The 21,549-nt window shown below is 35.4% G+C and overlaps 3 protein-coding genes across 8 annotated transcripts in view; 2 read left to right on the top strand and 1 right to left on the bottom strand.

Annotated features, from left to right (window-relative positions):
* The first annotated feature begins 5,358 nt into the window (after nucleotides 1-5,358).
* On the top strand, nucleotides 5,359-8,430 carry LOC129755806 (coenzyme Q-binding protein COQ10, mitochondrial). Its single transcript, XM_055752464.1, has 3 exons — nucleotides 5,359-5,624; nucleotides 5,700-5,780; nucleotides 7,234-8,430. The coding sequence occupies exons 1-3, from the start codon at nucleotides 5,545-5,547 to the stop codon at nucleotides 7,685-7,687; spliced, it is 615 nt and encodes a 204-aa protein (XP_055608439.1). The 5' UTR covers nucleotides 5,359-5,544; the 3' UTR covers nucleotides 7,688-8,430.
* Nucleotides 5,566-21,549, top strand: part of LOC129755801 (ribonuclease P protein subunit p25-like protein) — a 137,471-nt gene continuing 121,487 nt past the window's right edge. For 3 of the 6 annotated variants that reach the window (XM_055752456.1, XM_055752454.1, XM_055752458.1), the window contains exons 1-2: nucleotides 5,566-5,624; nucleotides 5,700-5,780. The gene's annotated coding sequence lies outside the window, so the exon portion shown is untranslated. Of the gene's footprint in view, nucleotides 5,625-5,699; nucleotides 5,781-19,091; nucleotides 19,250-21,549 lie in introns of those variants that run through there. The other 3 variants (XM_055752455.1, XM_055752453.1, XM_055752457.1) reach the window with 1 other exon arrangement.
* Nucleotides 15,775-17,182, bottom strand: LOC129755807 (peptidyl-prolyl cis-trans isomerase H). Its single transcript, XM_055752465.1, has 3 exons — nucleotides 16,822-17,182; nucleotides 16,389-16,565; nucleotides 15,775-16,333 (listed from the first exon to the last, which is right to left on the bottom strand). Exons 1-3 carry the CDS (start codon nucleotides 16,903-16,905, stop codon nucleotides 16,040-16,042), a joined length of 555 nt encoding a protein of 184 aa, XP_055608440.1. The 5' UTR covers nucleotides 16,906-17,182; the 3' UTR covers nucleotides 15,775-16,039.

The following is a 21,549-nucleotide window of genomic DNA, read 5'->3' on the forward strand; positions in this document are numbered from 1 at the left end:
TGTCATTTCATCATATGACCTAGTTGAAATGAAAGAAGATGAAATCCAGGAACAGCTCAGTAACCAACAAGTTTCGGAAGTTCGCAGAATCAAGCGTGTACAAGATGGTTTGAAGATAAACACTCCCACACTTATACTCACTTTTAAACAGACAACATATCCCGAGTACGTTAAAGTAGGATTACTACGTATAGCAACCAGAACGTATTATCCCAACCCAATGCTTTGTTACGGATGCTTCGAATATGGTCATTCTTCAAAACACTGCAAAGGGCCGAAACGTTGCTACAACTGTTCCACAGAACACCCCATGGAGGAGCAGAATGAAACCGAAAGCTCTAACGAATCAACCAGTTGTAAAAACCCTCAGTTCTGTCGCAACTGCAAAGGTGAACATAGGCCAGGAAACAGAAAATGCGAAGTATACATAAAAGAAGCCAACATAGTTAAAATCCGTATCGATTCCAACATTACATACGCCGAAGCTCGAAAACGAGTCGAGAGTGGACTCAACAGTTTTGCTCAAGCTACAGCTCAAAGCCGATTAGATTCGTTCAAATTGGGCGAATTGATTAAGGAGAATAACAGAAAAGATGAACTTATCGCAAGTTTAGTTGCACGAGGCAAGCAACAATCTGCACAGATTGAAAGACTTCTTGACGAAATCCAAAATCTAAGGCAAGATCTGAACGAACATTACGGAAACAACAAAATACAAACGATATCAAACGACAATCAAGAACAAAGATATAGGAGTCGATCACGCACCGTTAATCCTAATAAAGCTGACCAAAGAAGTGAGTATAAACGAAATAGAGGAATCTCACAGAGGCGTATAGCTACATCGATCAGCCCCCCGCTGAAAAAGACTTCACACATGGCTAAACAAGACCTAGACAGCAGAGAGACGGTCCCCCAGCAAACGGAAATGTACACTTCTGATACGGAAAACACTGAATCATCTTCTAGAATTCCTCATGTCGCACCAAACCGCAAACACTAACAACGAGCAATGTAAATACAAATTCCGTCAACCCGTTTCTGTCTGCGCATCTACATCCGACAATTCGCACAAACCTAGAAAACCTCAACAACTACAATCGGAAGCGCTTAAGGAAAGAAAATCCATCCGGGACGTCTTACCCCAACCCGTAGATGGTACTTCTTCCAAAAAAGCCAACCAAAACCGATTACTGGAAACATCTAAGCATAGCCCAATTCCGACCCCGACCAGGGAAGTGCCAGGCAGTCCTGAAGATCCTCTGGCGGTTGTCCGAATTGGGCAACCTGCCATCTCACAGGCAAGTAGCATATTTTCACATCTATCAGAACAACATACCAGTGCACTCAATTTTTCAGACTCGCTCATCGATGACAATCAACAACAGATCAACTCGAGTTCAGCATCGAACCTCCTCTACGGTATTCCAACGCAGAACGATTCCATCCAACATAGTCCTAAACGTCGATTGTGCCTGCAGTGGAACATCAATGGACTGGCAAATAACCTCAACGATCTCGCGCTTCTCACCTACCAAAATTCTCCAATGGTACTAGCACTCCAGGAGACACACACAAGACCCAACGAAAATCTTAATTCCTGGCTCGGAGGACGTTACGTTTGGTATACGAAACATGGATCGAATAGATGGCAGAATGCAAGTCTCGCCGTATTAAAAAACGTACCCCATTCGGAACTAATATTGGACACAACTTTATTGGCCACAGCTGTTAAATTGGCCACCAAAAACATAACAATTGTTTCGGTTTATATTCCCACATCAACTCATCAAACTAATTTTGAACAAACGTTCCGACACTTATTATCACAGCTGACCAAACCCTACCTTATACTGGGTGATTTAAATGCACACCACTCGGAATGGGGATCCCCCAGAAACGATAATAGGGGAATTTCGATAATTCGAACCATCGAAGAAGATAATGCTGTTATCCTGAATGATGGAACATCCACTTTTCACCGAGGAAATCAAACCAGTCACATCGACGTTTCTATTGCTTCTTTTGATATACTGAACACCATTCGATGGGAAATTAGCCGGGACTCTCTAGGCAGCGATCACAATCCTATTGAAATCAGAACCAACGAATCAATCCCATCTACCAGCCGACGTCAAAGATGGATTTACAATGAAGCCGACTGGGAGAATTTCGAGTATGACGTTATGGATTTGCTAAATCCTGATCAAAACTACTCAATAATGGAGTTCACTAAACGGATCCAGGAAGCGGCAACAGCAAACATTCCTCGAACCAGTAGTAAACCTGGCTCTAAAGCCGTCCATTGGTGGAACAAAGAAGTTGAAAAGGCCATCAAAACTCGTAGGAAAGCTCTGAGAAAATTACAAAAAACGTCAAGAGATGATCCAAGACGCACGGAATTTCTTGAACGTTTCAAAAACGCAAGAATTGCAGCCCGAAAATTAATGCAGGAATCCAAACGAAAATCTTGGGAAGAATTTTTAGACGGGATCAGTCCAGAAAGCTCCATCTCTGAATTGTGGCGACGAGTCAACTGTCTAAGTGGGAAAAAACGTACACGAGGCATAACCTTGCAAGTCGATAATGAGCTGACCGATGATGCTCCAACTATTGCGAACGAATTTGGGAAATACTTCCAATCGCTGTCTTCTATCGATAACTACAGTGAACAATTCTTAAAACTTAAAAAGAAAATCGAATTCCAAATCAGCCCATTTCAAATCGCTAGTAACTCCGATGTAGATTTCAATCAACCATTCAATATTCAAGAGCTCTACTACGCCTTAGATCACGTCAAAGGACAATCAACAGGGTCAGATCTTATCGGGTATCCAATGCTTAAACGACTTCCATACACCGGGAAAAAAGTGCTTTTGAACTGTATTAACCAGATATGGATAACTGGATCTTTCCCCAACGAATGGCGCCAAAGCACCGTAATACCCATTCCAAAGAATGGTCAGGATCATGCGAGGGTAGATGGGTATCGTCCTATTAGTCTAACCAGCTGCGTCGGCAAAATAGCAGAGCGTATGGTCAATAGAAGATTAACTACCGTACTAGAAGAAAACGACTTGCTTGACAACCGTCAGTTTGCATTCCGGAAAGGCCGAGGATGTGGAACGTATCTCGCCTGTCTAGGGGAAGTCTTAGATGACGCGAGAGAATCGGGTCACCATATCGATATGGGCATTCTTGATCTGTCTAAAGCATATAACCGCGTCTGGAGAGATGCTATTCTAAAGCAACTAAGCCAATGGGGACTAAATGGGCGTTTATGTGTATTCATAGAAAATTTTCTTTTCAATCGTACCTTTCAAGTGGCAATTGGCGACTCACTTTCGCAATCATTTTGCGAAGAGACTGGAGTTCCCCAAGGATCAGTCCTTTCAGTAACCGTGTTCTTAATAGCTATGAATAACATTTTCAACAAATTACCTAAGGATATGTACGCTTTTGCTTACGCTGACGATATACTGCTTATCACAGCTGGTCAATCGTACGCCAGAACTCGCAGCAAACTTCAGAACGCTATCCGCTCTGTATCAAAATGGGCAGATGAGATTGGTTTTGTAATATCGGCCGATAAAAGTTGTATTTTTCATTGCTGTAATTCAAATCACAAAGCACATAACCGTACAGTGAAGATAAAACAAAATGTAATACCATTTAAAAGAGCTGTTAAAATTCTAGGTGTGACGTTCGACAGAAATCTAAGCTTTAAAAGGCATTTCGAAATCGTAAAAGAAGAGTGCCAAAGCCGAATAAGACTGTTGTCAGTAATAGGCAGTAGGCACAAAAACAATAACCGGCATACAATAATTCGCGTTGGAAACAGCATAGTAACATCGAAGCTTTTTTATGGTATCGAAATTACTTGTCGTGGATTTGACCTCCTTATCTCTACACTTGCGCCTACCTACAATTCTATTGTCAAGAAGGCATCAGGACATATGCCAAGCTCCCCTACCAACTCTTGCATGATCGAAGCAGGATGCATACCGTTTGTTCTGAAAGCAGCAATAACTTTAACCAATCGTACTATCGGATTTTTAGAGAAAACAAGTGGTAATGAAGCACACCTACAAGAATACACAAACAAAATACTTATGAAACACTTTACAACAAGCTTACCGAATATTGCCGAGATACCAAACATACGACATCGACGTTGGAATCATCCCACACCTAAAATCGATTGGAGTGTGAAAGAAAAAGTGCGTGCTGGCGATAATCAGCACAAAGTTCAAATGATTTTCAACGAACTAGTAAATCGCAAATATAAGGACCACGAGAAAATTTACACCGATGGATCGAAATCTACGAATGGGGTCGGCGCTGGAGTTTATTCTACCAGTAACGCAATATCTGTCAAACTTGAAAACTTTTGTTCTGTATTCTCAGCTGAAGTTGCCGCTTTGTATATCGCTGTGGATTCAATTCCGAATGATGCTTTAAAGGAATTTGTCATATTTACTGATTCGGCTAGCGCACTGAAAGCATTGGAATCCGGTAGATCGACACATCCTTGGGTGATCGCACTCGACTCAAAAGACCTTTCAAAAATAACATTCTGTTGGGTCCCAGGACATAGTGGAATTACGGGTAATGAAGAAGCCGACAAATTAGCTGGAACTGGCCATGAACATGATTTCTGGAGAAGAGATATCCCCGGGGACGATTTAAAACGATGGATAGAAAATGTAGCGAAGCATTTCTGGGAATCATCTTGGAACCAAGAGAGAAATTTATTTCTAAGAAAAATCAAAGGGTCAACTTCGAGATGGCAAGATCGTGGCGAAAGAAATGAGCAGCGTGTACTTTCAAGAATGCGTGTGGGTCATACGAGACTAACCCACAGTCATTATACAGGACCAAACCAACGACCGGAATGTGAAACTTGCGGTTCCTATCTAACTATCGAACATATACTAGCGGAATGTCCAGTTTATGAGTCTCAACGTACAGCGAATAATCTGCCCGTCGGAGTGCGTAACATCCTGGGAAACGAAGAGGAGATCGAGAACAATTTGTTAGAGTTTTTGCGAGTAACAGAATTATTTAAGCTTATTTAATGTACCATTTTGTATCAATCTTATATTTTGTTATTATCCTTTCAAAAGAGGCGAATGAACTAATTATTTAAAGCCTCTATAAATAAATCAATCAATCAATCAAAGCTGGATGTTTGAGCTTTAAAGTAAAAATTTAATAGTCCTTTTAAAAAACTAAACTTCGGTTAATTTGATCGCGTAACGTTTAGTCACTTGACACTATAATAACTTAACACCACTGGCTTTATGGATCACACTGGTCCGTGCCAAAAGCCCCCCAAAACGAAAAAAAAAAACATAATTCCAATCAGAAAAAAATCAACTCGCATTCTCTGCCAAAATATGTGCTTTGTTTGACAACCCCCAAGAAATGGGTGGGTGGCCTCGTTCGCAGTTAGGTTCCCCGTCTATAATGCAAATTGTTCAATTCTTGCAAGAGTTCTAGGTGATTATAGAGCTATTTAAACTAAAAATCGCAGCAAACAGAATGCCATTAAAGGTGACCAACAGCTTACGAACAATCGGCCTGGCTCGGTCCCTCTGGCAGCTACAAAACCATCGCTCATTGTAAGTACCTAATCCCGTTTGTGAATTGTGATGACTAGTTATGAAATCATTTTTGGAAATACTGGCATATTTCAGCTATACCAGCGATCGGCTAGATTTCGACTTCACACCGATAACGAAAGCCAGACGGGAATTTTCACAGAAAAAACTAGCAGGGTAAGTCTGGTTTAAAGATTTTCATTTCCCCTCCTAACGAAGCATGTGCGTTTGGCCTTGATGGTCAATGGACGTCCTTGATATTGAACAGCTTCCATGTATAGCTATATCAACTGCACTGAACAAAATCGGGCTATAAGCATTATCGGGAATTCTAGTGTTTTTGCACTAAAGGAAAATCCAATACTTTTTAAAGACTGGCATGCAACAATGTGATCATTATTTCCGATTGATTTTATCGGAAGTTCTAATGAAAGTAAAAAATAATCGTTCCAATATGTTCCACTATAAATATGGTGATAAATAATGCTTAGTGAACGGAGTAAAATGAATCGAATATTTCAATGAAATTTAAAATGTTTATTTCTCATAAATAAGTGTATTTTGCATTGAGATTTATTAAAATACAATGATTTACCAGGTCGAACATTTTTACATCATAAATTTATTCTTATTCTATCTAACAAATGGAAATTTCATATTACAAATAATATTCTTATGCTACCTGACTACAGTACGATTGTTATCTGTGTTATCGTGAAAAAATAAAACAATTATTTTATATCTACACACAAATCATAATTCAATCAATATAACAAACTTTTGTACGGAAATTTTGTGCCGATTGTGCTAGAATAGAAACAAATGGGAAAATGCATGATGATAATGATTATAAAACTTAGTCGATATTTCTTCCCAAAGATTTACGGGTTATTTTGCTGTGACACAAATAATATAATAACGGAAATATAAACTGTTTAATTTTTTTTTTTTTCATTTAAATATTTCATATTTCTCAAATTAAAAATCATCAAGTACCTAAATCTTCAATACTCCTATGTGTAATTCTGAAAACAAATTAAAGTGAACAATCCGGGCACAATTGAACTTAACAAAGAAGTAAAAATATTACTTTTTTTTCTGATAGCTACCTGCACTTATCATTAACGGCTGCTGGAGACTGATCCAGCCTATGTCAAATCTAGACATGACTACAAAATCCTGTTGCTTTCATTTTTGGGACACATCAAGAAATCCATTCGAGCAGCAAAATATTGGAAGGATGAACTGCGGCGGAACTGCGTAAACTACTTGTCCTCAGTGACGGGTACTGTGCAGCTTTGGTCCTTAATGACGTTAACCACACTCGCTTCGACTGTGCTCATATCTCTCTGAATCCAGGAAATATAGTTGTGCTTTCTGTCGAGGGTTACGAAAACGGCTGCAGCACATTAGAATAGCACCGTAATCATTCTTGTGTCGAATGACTCGACTGATGACTTTATTTATAGCACGGGGGTGCTCTAATCTAGATACCTGTAGATGTGATAAGCGTTACTTAAAAAATAATCTTTTAAAAAATAATTCAATATTTTAATGTTGAACTTTTTCTGCATGTTCAACATTCAACATCTGAAAAGTAATAATAATTCTATCCCCACATCTGGTGCAGGTATTCCATGGACCAGCTGTATAGCGTTGTTGCTGACGTCGAAAATTACTACACCTTCGTGCCATTCTGCAAAAAATCATTCGTTTACGCCAAAAAGCCTGGCTCGCTCAAGGCCGACCTCATTATAGGTTTTCCACCGCTCAATGAAAGCTACACCTCAAACGTGACCCTGGTGAGACCATCGCTGATCAGGGCCGAATGTCGCGATGGACGTTTGTTCAACTACCTGCTGAACGAATGGAAGTTCAGTCCCGGCTTAAAAGACATCCCCATGTCTTGTGTGATCGATTTCATGGTGGCATTCGAGTTCAAATCTTTGCTACATTCACAACTGTCAAACCTTTTTTTCGACCAGATTGTTCTACAGATGGAGTACGCGTTTATACAGGAAGCGGGAAAACGTTTCGGACCGCCATCGATTAGAAGTCACGTGCTCATGGTTAATAAATCCTGACAGCGGTCCTGTTGAGGGTCGTTCCGGGAGGGGTGGGAAAAAAGGTAAAGAAGAACTACTATAGAATTATTCTATACGACGTTACGCAGAAATCAATCTTTCCGTGTCAAAGGAAATGGAAACTGTCGGCCGACGGTTAACAACATGCTTCCAAGCCATCACCTTCAATGCTGAAGTTAATATTAATTTATTTGGTTAGCCAGTCATCAAACGAAGAGAGAATAACCAGAGAGGGAGGCCAGACCGTTTTCGATTGAATAGTTAACATCAGGCGTCGAAGGCAAGAAACGGAAAGTGTTTTATTCAAGGTTTATATCAGTTTAGCTAGCATGAACACTAGAGCACATTGAAAAGGAAAAAGTTATTGTTATGTTTCGACCCGTTTTAAATCGGTTATTTTTATAATTGTTAGGTATTTGAGTCAGTTCCATTTGGAACAAGTGCGCCACATGGCTACTGAATTGTAAAGAGATCAGTTAGAGGATATTCGTGTTTTGTTACATAGGACTTTTCCAAATAGAACGACTGTAATGGTTCCATCACTGTTGGATAGGATGTCATAAAATTGGGAACTATACACAGTTGTTCTATACATGCCCAGCAGAGACCGCCCCGTTAAGTTTCATTTGCCTTTTAACGTCTATTCAATCGAACGAATCGTTAACGTGTAGCTGAAAATTGTGTAATGAAATACAGAGAATGGAACCGAAAAAGGAAAACTAATACATGATAACCAAGTGGAATATGCAGCAGTTTTCGTTGACTGACTTACAGAGTTGGCAGTTTGACTTCTTACAGAGACGTGAGAAAAAAATCAAAAAGGGGAAAGATTTACTTTTACATATTCATTAGTTCCATAGTACTGTTTCCTGAATGCGGTTATACCGAAACTCGAAGGTTGATACAAATATTTTTTATCGACCAAGTGTCCCTGATATTTCAAATAAAAGGTTAACAGAAATGCACTTTTATTTGGTCGTTTTTGGACATCAATCAAGCAAATGCCATCTTATGGCATCAGGATTCAATTGCATACATTTGACAAAATGGATGACGTATCTATTACTATGTCACCTTGCCCCACAATTATAGGTACGTATATTATCATATATCGATACCGCTACTTAAGAAAAAAAAACCTAAAGAAATTAGAGTGAGATAAATCCCAGAACTTTCCTGTAAAGCTATTTTTTGTGATTTCTGTCATTATTATAACTTATAATTTTTGTTAAGTATTTCAATTATTCTCATGATTTATGTAGTTTTTGTCATTGGTGTCTAAATTGTTGTATGTATTCTTTTGTTTTTTTCCGTTGTTACTGTTACTTATTTTCTAATTTTTAGTGTTTTTTTTTCAATTTTCTTTCTGTTATTTTAAAATTTAAAAAATTTGTTTATTTGTGTAAAAACATCAACGGATCACCTGTTGATTCTAATGATAGCTTAGATAGCTTTTTAATTGGATTTTGTAAAATTTTATGGTTTTTTCATGTTTGTCATTCATGAATTTTGAATCATTTTTGATTTTTTGTTCTTTCTGTCATGAATTGATCTCATCAAAAACTACCAGATCTCATGACGCAGAAACAAATATTATTTTTATTTGATGCCATCTGGGACTCTTTTTCCGCTATTTCAAACTTCAGCAAACTTCAAAAATTTGTTGACTATAGCTTCTCCGTGGTGATATTAACTGAATTCGTCCACCGAATCCAATTCAAAATTGCCTTCACAAAACTTTTCTTTCTTTTCCTCTTTCTTCAATTCAAGTTTAAATTTTCCTAACTATCACTGTACCACGAACTTCTTCGAAAATTGCTGGTGCAATTCTAAATTGCGGAGCTCTTAAAACTTTAATTGAAATAGATTGTTAAAATTTGTTATTTTTCTATGAAATTAGTATAAAGTTTGCTTAGCCAAAAAAATTACGGTGATGACGGTTTGGCATACGCCTATTTAAGTAATGTACATCGGGGTAAGTGGGGACGGTTTAATACAACTTTAAAAAATCATTAAAAAATCAGCAGTGGATTAACTTTGATAAAATTACTTTCAATGTGATGCAGAACACGTTGTTTACAAAAGCTGAAGAGATGAGCTTGATAGAACCTGTGATAGAACGAAAATGAGGAATGTTATCACTTAAATTGTTATGGACTGCTGAGCTGGTGTCTTCACTTACCCCGCTTCATGGGGTAGGTGGAGACGGTAAATTTTTCTTTTGAATTCTCAGAAAATTTTCACACAGATGTGTTTTCTTAGCTGAACTTTATTGCTGGAACAGTTCTAAATTTTGAAAAAACGGCATTTTATTATTATATTATTAGTAAAGCATCTTTTAATGATTATTGTGGGTAATTTATGTTGCAACACATTAGAACCAAACAAACAAGTTCTTTTCCCTGAATGCAACTAAATTGTATTGGAAGGTGGAAAGAAAATTGAAAAAACATCAAATCTGTATAAAGCCGTCCCTTACCGTTACTTACCCCAGGTAGGGTTTGGAGACAAAATTGTGGTACGTATTTCGTAAAAAAAGACACTTTTTTCTTTATTTTTAATCGCCGTTTCTTTTCCTAACTTGTTATTCTGGATATAAGGATTGTTTCAATGTAAAGTTCGCCGCCATGAGCCAGCTAGTTTACGAGCTAGTGATTTTAAAATGAGGCATTGACATCGTAGTTAAAAATCGAAAGAAAACAAAAAGTCGCTGTAAGGGGCCTTTCACTAATTACGTAAGCACGATTTTGGAAATTTTCAACCCCCCCTGGTAAGACAAAGTAAGATTTTTTAAAACCCCTCCTCCCCCCTAGTAAGATCTTACGTTTTTTATTCTTTGAGAAATTGGCACGTTTTTTTTTCAAAAATAGCTTGAAAATTTTAAAAATGTGACATACATGCTTCAAAGCAAAGCACTTTTTAAGTATAATTAAATAACTGTATTTAAAAAGCACAATCTATACAAAACAATAGATGAAATGTCATAAACGATTAAAGATACTCAAGACGTAGCAGGTTTGGGGTAACAATAATTTTCAATAAATTTCCACAATCGAATAAATAATAGGTATAAAATCTAAATTCCAAGTCAAAAAAGAGAGATCAGATTAGCACAAGGTTCCATAAAAAATTGTTATGTTTTTTACCTGGAAATCATAAAAATCTTAAAAAAAATATCATTCTATACTACTAGAATTGGGGCAAAAATGTTTAACGACAATCACGTTGTCAACTAACCTAATAGCTCAGACTCATTCAGCAGTAAGCGATAAAGTTTTAAGATTTTATTGGTAAATCGTTTTAAAATTTAAAGTTGGTAGTGTCTATCACTGAAAAAAATGTCTTGAAATTCATTATTTAAAGCGCCTTATATTGATTTAAAAAAAAATCTGGATGAAGTCATTTTCGAAATAAGATGGATTCAAATCGTGGTTTCACAACGCGCCATTTTCTTTTTTGTTTCTATAAATCTCTCAATAAAAAGATTGTTATGATGGAAAGCGGAAAGCGACGATCTTTTTTAATAATGTGATTTAGTGTTTTCGATGACATGTTAGTTTGAATTGGCTCTATAAATGTTATAGAACCTGCAACTTTTTTTTTATTAATTCAAAGACATTAAAAGATAAATAACATAACATCAAAATTAACCAATTGGTAGTGAGTAAAAAAACCTGAGTAATATGGTTTCGTATGGCTGTGACTGTGTTAAATTTTTAATGTAACATTTATTACGTAAGATTTTTGGAAACCCCCCCTACCCCCCTAGTAAGAGATCGTAAGCAAATGTGAAACCACACCCCCCCCCCACCCCCCCTATGTGCTTACGTAATAAGTGAACAGCCCCTAAACATCCGTTATTATAGGAATCTTTTCTTTTATACAGTTATTGGATAGATTACAAGTAGATCAAAATCTGAAAAAAAATAATGCACAGCATTGTTTTAATAGCCATCGTCCCGATTTACCTCGCGTCATCACTTACTCTGGTTCACCTCATATGATTTTTAAACATTTGTTATTTTCGAAATTTTTGTCATTTATGTAACTTATAGATTTTTAGTTTTTGTTTCTTTCATAATATTGGTAATTAAATAATTTTTACGTTTTTTGTATTTTTTGTCAATTTTGTTACGATTACGAAATAACTTATGTTTAATGCATTTGTAAAATACCTTAGGCATTTTTGTCTATTTTGTAATTTATGTAGTTTTCATTAGTAGGTTAATATCTTCCAGCATATCTGGTGACACGGATATTATGTAATATTCATTGGGAGCCAAACGAAACGCAGAACGGCAGCATGTCGTGCGTGAATATTCGCGTGCACACGACGATTGTCACATAAAAAAGCACCTCCAATTGTAACCGGATAAGCTACGACGATCTTAATGAAGGGAACTTCCCCTTCCATGCTAACTTTTTTTTTTGCTAGCGTAAGAAAATGAGGTGATAAAATAGTCAAATTAATATGTGATAACTGTTTGCCTTCATTATGCGAGAGTTCAGAAAAATGCGGTGACGCAAAAAAGCACATTTTCTGCTTGTTTTCTAAAATTTGGGTTAGAAAAGCGATTTAAATTTCAACTCTAAGCGAAAACCGATTAATTTTGTTAAGATTTCACCGATTTGCCAGAATTAAAAACCAGATAAGTTCAGCCGTTTAACTTGTATACACACCTTCCTATGAGAATTGATTCGTAATCAGGAAAAAAATGTATTTTTCGCCGTGAGCGCACTTACCTAATCACTTGGTCACGGCGACGGGTCTCGTGAAACGGAAGAAAAAACTTCCAACACCGATAGGCAGCGCCTTCAAATGCGACAATCGTTAACCGCTACCGACGACGTTTGTCGTTTTCTTTCGATGTTCTTTGATACTTCGTTAGTCGAAATTTCCTCCCATTTGTAGCTACAATTTTTCATACCCGGTTATCCTAATTCCCATAGAAATGGTTTTGGTTTAGGTAGGCACCTAGGCAGGAAAGGATTCCATTACTGATGTACATATTACCAAAATAGGCAAGTGGAGGAAACCCTGATCGTGACTCTCGTGGAGACCTCGCCACGCATATTATCTTCAGGGTCACTAGGGCGGCAGCCAGCAGTGGAATAATAAAACACGAGACGATGCCCAAGCAATGCAAAGATTATTGCGTGTTTGTTGAGAATTAACGCGTTTTCCCACCCTTTTTTCTGGCGGTGTGGGGTGAAGTTGAAGGCTGACACGTGTTAGGTGGTTTATGCAAAAATCAACCTCCAAAGGGCGGTGATCTGTAGTGGTTTTTTTTTCGGAATTATGTATATTAATCCTGCCCTTCCCTGAGGTATTATACCTGTTATAAGTAAGTAGGTTTATTTGGATACTCTCTGGAGCCACCACTGACTGTGATTGTTTCTATTTTAGTCTTTCATCTGTCCGTTTATTTAGATCTACATGTATTTTTCTTCGGTTTCATTGAGGAGGAACGCGTGCTTTAATAAAAAAGTAAAATTTTTGAATTGGATAAAGAGTACAATTGTTTAATTCGATTTTCTTTCATTCAAGATGTTTTCTCTCTGGAGCCATTATTCAATAAATTTGCCACGTATCAGTAAGCAAAGACTTCCGTTTTCTGCTTTATTTTTTATTTAAAAATTGAGTTCTTGTTGAAAAGGTGTGTTAAAATTAAAAAGTAAAAAATTGTCTGGTTTGATTTGAAATGGTTTGAATTTTCGTCTGTGTACTTTATACAAAAATCGTGAACTAAATCACAAGTATAAACAACAAAAACAAAAAAAAATATGAAAAATTTCCAAGGTAATTCCACACGAAAAATGCCATTTTTAATTAAAATTTCAAAGTATTGTATTTCTGCTGATCGTTTTTCTAAAAAGAGAAAATTTTCCACAATTTATATGGTCTTCGCTTAGTTTGGTTTCGGAAAGAATGAATTAGCTTGAAATAACTTCTATCCCCTGCCCAAAGTGAAATATAAAAGGAATCAACCATTGATCGATGATTACTTTCAGTTTTTGAAAGGTATAAAAATGTTATGTGAACGTGTTAATTAACTACATATTCCTACAAAAAAAAGTTGCAAAAAAGACGAAAGTTTCGTACATTTATGAGGAAATAAATCCAAGTCAAAGTCATTTGGAAAAAAGTAAAGAAACATTTTTCAGCCTTCATCCGGAAATGTTTTCACCAAATAAAAAAAAAACATGCTTCAGGATAAAAACTTTAGAACATCTATGCGTCCGCTTTTCGAAAGGCCGTCTCATATTAATGTTTCATCTTTTATAAGATATTCTCAAACATCGTTTTATACTACACCGTTATTTAAAATACTAAACTAGAAAGAACACTAAAAAAAATATGAGTATATCCACAACGTATTTTATACGTTTATATTTCCAAAAAAAAATTACATGAAAATCTAACGTTTATTTTAAAAATCTCGCTTGAGCCTTCATTACGTCGAATGTAACAAATTTTGAAAAACTGATATTCAAACTTAAAATGCCTTATTATAGCATTATTATAGCATTATCATTGATAAACAATCATTTTAAACCCATTCAATGTATGAAATTCATTTCTTTCAAAATGATGAGTGAAGCAGACAATTGCTTGCCAATTTCGGTGTTTCTTACGTCCTTTCTTCCCAGCGACGAAAGTTTTCAGACGTATGAACGATTTATGTTTGAAAATGTCGCATGTTTCTATATGATTCATAAAAATAGCTCCAAAAATTGTACAAAATTAATTTCATCATGAAGAATATCTGATACAATTGATTTGTATGGATATTGCGTTTTTTTAAAGGTTATTAACTAAAGAATAAAAATAGGATTTCAAAAATACTCTCAAATTTCAGAAGTGTTTTTCTCGGTTTGGTGTTTCTTTTTCATTCGACGTAATGAAAGCTTACGCGAAACATAATTTCCAAATGAATCTAACTTTGGCATAAATGACAAAGGCTGAATTAAATTTCTAAGTTTATTCACAAGAACCATACATTTCATTAGTACAAAAAATTAAAAACATGTTACCTATGCAAAGTTGCTATTATTGAACATATTTGAGCATCATAAAATGTTCTAAAAATAGCTCTATTAAATCTGTTATTTTTTCAATTTTGTCACCACCTACCGTTAACTCGTATTCGGATTTTGAGACTATTAACGCATTTTTTCTGTAATTTTTACCCTTTAGGATGAATCATCTCTATCAAATAATCGGAATAACTATAATGATGCTAAAACGTGTAAACTAATGTAAATTTTTGATTGAGACAACAATAATTGAAAATTGCGGGTTATTTCATTTTTATTAGGATGACAATCCTCACTTGTTTGAATTGAATTATGCTTACTGCAATAACCGGATTATCGATCTCGGTCTGTATTAAAAAAAAGCAAGTGAATATAATTATTCCAAGAGGAAGAATGACCATGTTGGCCTCTATAAATATATAAAATGGAAGTACAGTTGTGATACAAGGAATTAATTAAATAGAAATCCCTAACTATGTTAAAAAAATTATCAATCGAATCACAATCGAAAGATTTTTTTAAAAGTGTAACCACCTACAAAAAAATTCACGAACCTTATTCACTTCAAGAAATTAGCTGACCCAAATGTAACTTAAATAACTTTTCTTCCTGACCCCAAAAAATTCTAATGTTTGCCTCAGATTGTGGCTGAAGTCATTCAAATCGAGTATGGCTTTTTGATATAAATTGTCCGAAACCCTGACCAGGGGATAATTGACAGCCCTCAACAATTGCTTACAGTAACGACGGCGACGACGCCATCATAACATGCAAGCATGTTGCGGCTCCACTTCAGCTCAAGGTCGAAAAATATAGGTACATACCTACGTAGGACTTTCTTAGGCTCCCCCATCAAGCTCATCAGTTTTACATAAAGAGCCCTCAGCAACCGAACCACGTGGTTGGCTCTTGTTTTTGCTTTCGCCCACCCACCGCTTGAATTTTATGATTTCATGAATGGGAACCGCGCAATAGTAATTTCTATTCGAAAGGAGTCACTCTCTATCGGCTGTGATATAACGTTAGGAAAAAAAAAACTTAAACGTAACTTACGGTCTCATGTTGGTTGCTTGTAATCATTGTGTAGGTACCTGGTTCGGTATTTTTTAATGTGCCATTGCCACCATGATGGTCACTTTTGAACTCGTGTTCTATGCTGATAGGTTTTGCTGGTTCATTCAACAGCTACTTTATGTGTGTTTGCCAGGAGCTTAACATAAGTCATACAGGCTAAAGTTTCTAACACTACACTTGTGTTCGATGGGTCTTATCTGGTTGTTTCTTCTTCACACATGCGATCAACAATATTGTAACTTACATCTGCCCACACTGCGAAATTACTACCGGAAGTTTTGGTTTGTTATTCGGTCCCGTGGGGACATTTTCAATCTTTCGCATTATTAGTAAACCATCTAGGACGCGTCCGAACACCACATGTTTATAGTCGAGAAAGTTGCACTTTGCACAGGTAATAAAAAACTGACACCCATTAGTGTCCTTCCCACTGTTGGCCATCGAAAGTAGTCCCGGAGCTTCGTGTTTCAACAGGAAGCCCTCGTCTGGGAAGGTTCCATTGCCATAAATGCTCGTTACACCGGTTCCATCTCCCTGGGAATGAGAAATTTTCTTACTTAAAAGAAATATAAATTGAACTCAAACTTACGTTAACAAAATCCCCCCCTTGAATCATAAAATCCTTTATGACCCGATGGAAGGTGGCACCCTTGTAGCCAATCGGGACACCATCCTTTTTGTACTCGCCGGTGCAAAACTGACGAAAGTTTTCACAAGTCTTCGGTACAACATCTGCGAACAGCTCGAACACCATTCGACCAATTTCCTGAGTAAAAAAATATGAAAAATGTTTTTAATTTGACTGACTAATATGTTTGATCTGATTCGTTTATAGTAACTATTCTTGAATAAGTTTTAAAAAAGCTTAACTCATTCTTCATCCATTCGGAAGAAGCTATTATGATCGCTTTCTTTCTCTAAAATTTGTTTTGTGGAATTTTTGAACCGGTACGGTCGTTTTCTTTATGTGAAATTGAGAAACGCAATGAATATGCAATGGAAGTTTAAAAATATAACCTTACCGATGTTCCGACTGTAATATCCATGAACACAACCGGATTGTTAGGGTGCCGAAGCTGCGTTTGAATTTGATTCCAGGCGGGCATTTTTGCACTCCAATAGGTAATAACCTCGCTGATTATGCAGTTTACCAGAAGACGCCACTCACTTCAGCACTAAACTAATAATAGCCAGAACTGTTGTTAAATCATGGACCGTTTCCGGGTCACGAAGTCACGAAAGAAACGTCCTGGAATGTGCAGTGAATAGCAAAAATGCAAATAGACTTCCGGCGGAACGCGACAAGGACCGAAAGAAAGCATCCACCTCGACCGAACGATTGTTTACGAATGCCCGAATCGCGCTCGCGTTCGATAAACGATTGTTGTGTTCAGTGATGCCACAATTCTATCGGTATTTTGAAACCAAAAAAAATCTTTTATCGGTATGTAAATCCTCAAAAATCGGTATAAAAATCGGTATTTGAGGTGGATATTCAAAAATGCTTACATTTTCAACTTCCTAAAGTATTTTTCTTTTGAAAGAAGCTTTCAATAAACTGCAAGTCTTAGAACTCTTATGAATGTTCATTTTTAGTGCAAAACTAGCTGGCTAAATGTCTTTTAGCATATATTATTGCATTTTCTCCATAACTTGCTTCTAGGTGACACTAGATTACAGAAAATGACGGTTTTGAAATTTTAACAGAACTTTATGTTTGTTACGACTTGTAAATCTTTTTTAAATTTTAAAATTATCTGCTTTTGCTGACGAAAGCAAAAATCACAAATAAAAATTTAGCAGAAAATCCGAAATAGGCATTTCTTTCCAGTACTCATGACTGAATGGAAATTTATTTTAAAAGTTATCGTTTGATGAGAAAAATAGGAGCATGGCGAGCACCTTCGGGTTACACGTTGTTTAAGCATATAAATTCAGTAAAAACTGCAGACTTTGATGTTTAGCTAAAGTGGGATGTAAATTTGATAAATTCGATAAGGCAATAGAATCAGGTCAACCTAAAGGAAATTTTAATTTAGTAAGCACTTATAAATCCAATGACTTTTTGACGTTCGAGGCGTAGGGAAGAATGACAGCATGCTGTTAAACTCCCGGAAAAAAAAAAAAAAAAAAAAAAAGACGTTCGAGGTAAATATGGGCCCAAATTGATGTTCTTCGTTTTATTGATGGAGTTTCGCCAATCTGGCCATTTCAGCTTTTACTATTAGATATGAGATCTAGCTATTAGAAAAACAAATGTTTGCAGAAAGTTGAGAGAGTTGTTGCTGCAATTTGTTTATAGACAATGAAAAATTAATTTTATTTTATGAAAAATCACGCATTATTCATATTAAAATCCAAAAATAGTATGCGAAAATAAATGAGAAATGTGCTCTAAAAGAAGGTGTTTTTTCCGAAAAAGATTAAACAACATATAGGTTTACCATAACTGAAAGTAAAATTTTGAATGGCGTGATCTTTAATTCTGCGATCTCTGCAGTTAGGTACTTATGATATCATTATTTGACTAAAAAGATGCAGAAGGATTGTAGATTATACCGATGATATTACATACCGTGTATCTGTACTTCAAATCTCAACATACCCCATCTGGCGACGAGTGGAATAAGGATTATATTTAAACGGTTTATGTTTTTTCTTGAAAAGTTAGGATCTCACGAGACAAGAGCTTTGATGCGATCGTCAATTGAGATTGACCTTAAGAAACTTCTATTGGCAGTTGCAGAAGGTCAAATATCAGCCTTGAGCTTAGTCCATTGGCTTTGAGGTTGAGTACCAAAATAGAGCATCATTTGATAGAACAAAGGAACAAAACAGCGCGAACGACTGAACGAATTATGAGAGTGAGCCGTGGAGATCTTTGCAGAATACTTTAAAAGTTGTACAGATCAAAGTTACGCCACGCCAGCTACCGAACTTTGTCTTCTTTCTACGGGACCTTTATGAGGATATGAATTTTGAGTTAAAATCTTTAAAATCGGTATGAAATCGGTATGTTTTGCCAAAAATCGGTAATCGGTATATACCGATTCTTGGTCAAAATTTTGCTCAAAAATCGGTATAAATACCGGAAAATCGGTATGTGTGGCATCGCTGGTTGTGTTTTTGTTGGACGCCGCGTTCGCGGAGCTCGGTGAGTTGCTTGAAAAGGAATTAAGGTTTTGAGAAACGCCGTTTTCGAGCAGTATGTAGCCCAGTGGTTTTGCATAGCTAAACTTATGAGCGGCGGTCCCTTCTTTAATGGAGTTTCTGTCGGCGCCCCGGTTGATTGTTTTGTTTTGGCTGCGAACTTCGTGTTTCGGTGTGATAAAACGTGCGGTGTTGTGCGTGGATTGGAGAGCGTTTTGTGGAAAAATAAATCTAAAAATAATTTGAAGTGAAGTGATACTTGTTCTTCATCCTGGTAAACCCGTTATTTCCAGAATAAAGGTAAGTTTATTTTAAGTCATGTATTTTTTCGAAGTTTCCACGGATTTTAATTTCAAACATAATCATTATGAAATGGGCTGCTATGAGCAAAATGGACATGAAGTCAGTTATTTCTGAATGTTTAGATTGAAATGAAGGTTTTATATATTATACATGCAGATAAAAACCAAAATATGATCGCTAATAACCAAAGCAGCCTTGCCTATTAGCGACACGTCGCATACGTCGCGACGTTGAAAATCATAACGAAGCATCGCGAGTTTCCTAGGCGACTTGAAGCATGCGAATGATGGCCTAAGGGAAATGAACAGTAAATAACGTAAACAATGTTTGTGTTCTACATTGAAATCGCCTACTGGACTGAAAAAAAGAAAAACAAACCTGCGAATGACAGAAATATCGCTAGTAAAAAGTGTCGCTAGTAAAACTGTCGCTATTCGGTTTGGTGCTATACACATAATATAAACACACCTTTGTTATAATCAAATTTTCAAGACCAAAAGTCAGAATCTGTGGCTATCAATTCTGCCTTTTGTGAGCTCATAATTGAATAACAGTCCTATACGGACTTTCTTTATTTATAACTTAATTCACGTAACGTAAGGAATGACAAAAATGACAAAAAATGACAAACTTGACAAAAATGACTAAAAATGACAAAAATGACAAAAACGACAAAAAATGACTAAAATGACGAAGATGGCGAAAATGACAAACATGACAAAAATGACGAAAGAGGCAAAAATGACAAAAATTACAAAAATGACGAAAATGAAATTAATGACCAAAATGGCAGAAACGACAAAAATTACAAAGATGATAAAAATTATAAAAATGACAAAAATCCAAAAATGACAAAAACGATAAAAATGGCAGTAACGACAAAAATGACAAAGATGAAAAAAATGATAAAAATGACAAAAATGACAAAAATAACAAAAATGACAAAAATGACAAAAATGACAAAAAATGAAAAAAACGACAAAAAGTACAAAAATTACAAAAATGACAAAATGGCAAAAATGACAAAAATGACTAGAGACGAACCATAATAAAGAGAAAAAAATGACAAAAATGACAAAAATGACAAAAATGACAAAAATGACAAAAATGACAAAAATGACAAAAATGACAAATATGACAAAAATGACAAAAATGACAAAAATGACAAAAATGACAAAAATGACAAAAATGACAAAAATGACAAAAATGACAAAAATGACAAAAATGACAAAAATGACAAAAATGACCAAAATGACCAAAATGACCAAAATGACAAAAATGACAAAAATGACAAAAATGAAAAAAATGACAAAAATGACAAAAATGACAAAAATAACAAAAATGACAAAAATGACGAAAATGAAAAAAATGACAAAAATGACAAAAATGACCGAACTGACAAAAATGTCAGAAACGACAAAAATGATAAAAATGACAAAAATGACAAAAATGACAAAACTGATAAAAATGACAAAAATGACAAAAATGATAAAAATGACAAAACTGACAAAAATGACAAAAATGACAAAAATGACAAAAATGACAAAAATGACAAAAATGACAAAAATGACAAAAATGACAAAAATGACAAAAATGACAAAAATGACAAAAATGACAAAAATGACAAAAATGACAAAAATGACAAAAATGACAAAAATGACAAAAATGACAAAAATGACAAAAATGACAAAAATGACAAAAATGACAAAAATGACAAAAATGACCAAAATGACCAAAATGACCAAAATGACAAAAATGACAAAAATGACAAAAATGAAAAAAATGAAAAAAATGACAAAAATAACAAAAATGACAAAAATGACGAAAATGAAAAAAATTACAAAAAATGACAAAAATAACAAAAATGACAAAAATGACAAAAATGACCGAACTGACAAAAATGTCAGAAACGACAAAAATGATAAAAATGACAAAAATGACAAAAATGACAAAACTGATAAAAATGACAAAAATGACAAAAATGATAAAAATGATAAAAATGACAAAACTGACAAAAATGACAAAAATGACAAAAATGACAATAATTGGAAAAAATGACAAAAATTGGAAAAAATGACAAAAATTGGAAAAAATGACAAAAATTGGAAAAAATGACAAAAATGACAAAAATGACAAAAATGACAAAAATGGCAAAAATGACAAAAATGACAAAAATGACAAAAATGACAAAAATGACAAAAATGACAAAAATGACAAAAATGACAAAAATGACAAAAATGACAAAAATGACAAAAATGACAAAAATTTGAATAATAAATGAATGTGTAAGACAATGA

Source organism: Uranotaenia lowii, chromosome 3 (assembly GCF_029784155.1).
Source record: "Uranotaenia lowii strain MFRU-FL chromosome 3, ASM2978415v1, whole genome shotgun sequence".
NCBI lineage: Eukaryota > Metazoa > Arthropoda > Insecta > Diptera > Culicidae > Uranotaenia > Uranotaenia lowii.

Excerpts from the sequence above, each read along its gene's own strand:
- LOC129755807 (XM_055752465.1), bottom strand. The coding sequence starts at position 16,905 with ATGCCCGCCTGGAATCAAATTCAAACGCAGCTTCGGCACCCTAACAAT. Across the intron at positions 16,566-16,821 it reads ATATTACAGTCGGAACATCG|GAAATTGGTCGAATGGTGTT; the intron begins GTAAGGTTATAT and ends TTTTTTACTCAG. Across the intron at positions 16,334-16,388 it reads AAGGGGGGGATTTTGTTAAC|GGAGATGGAACCGGTGTAAC; the intron begins GTAAGTTTGAGT and ends TCTCATTCCCAG.
- LOC129755806 (XM_055752464.1), top strand. The coding sequence starts at position 5,545 with ATGCCATTAAAGGTGACCAACAGCTTACGAACAATCGGCCTGGCTCGG. Across the intron at positions 5,625-5,699 it reads CTACAAAACCATCGCTCATT|CTATACCAGCGATCGGCTAG; the intron begins GTAAGTACCTAA and ends GGCATATTTCAG. Across the intron at positions 5,781-7,233 it reads TCACAGAAAAAACTAGCAGG|GTATTCCATGGACCAGCTGT; the intron begins GTAAGTCTGGTT and ends CATCTGGTGCAG.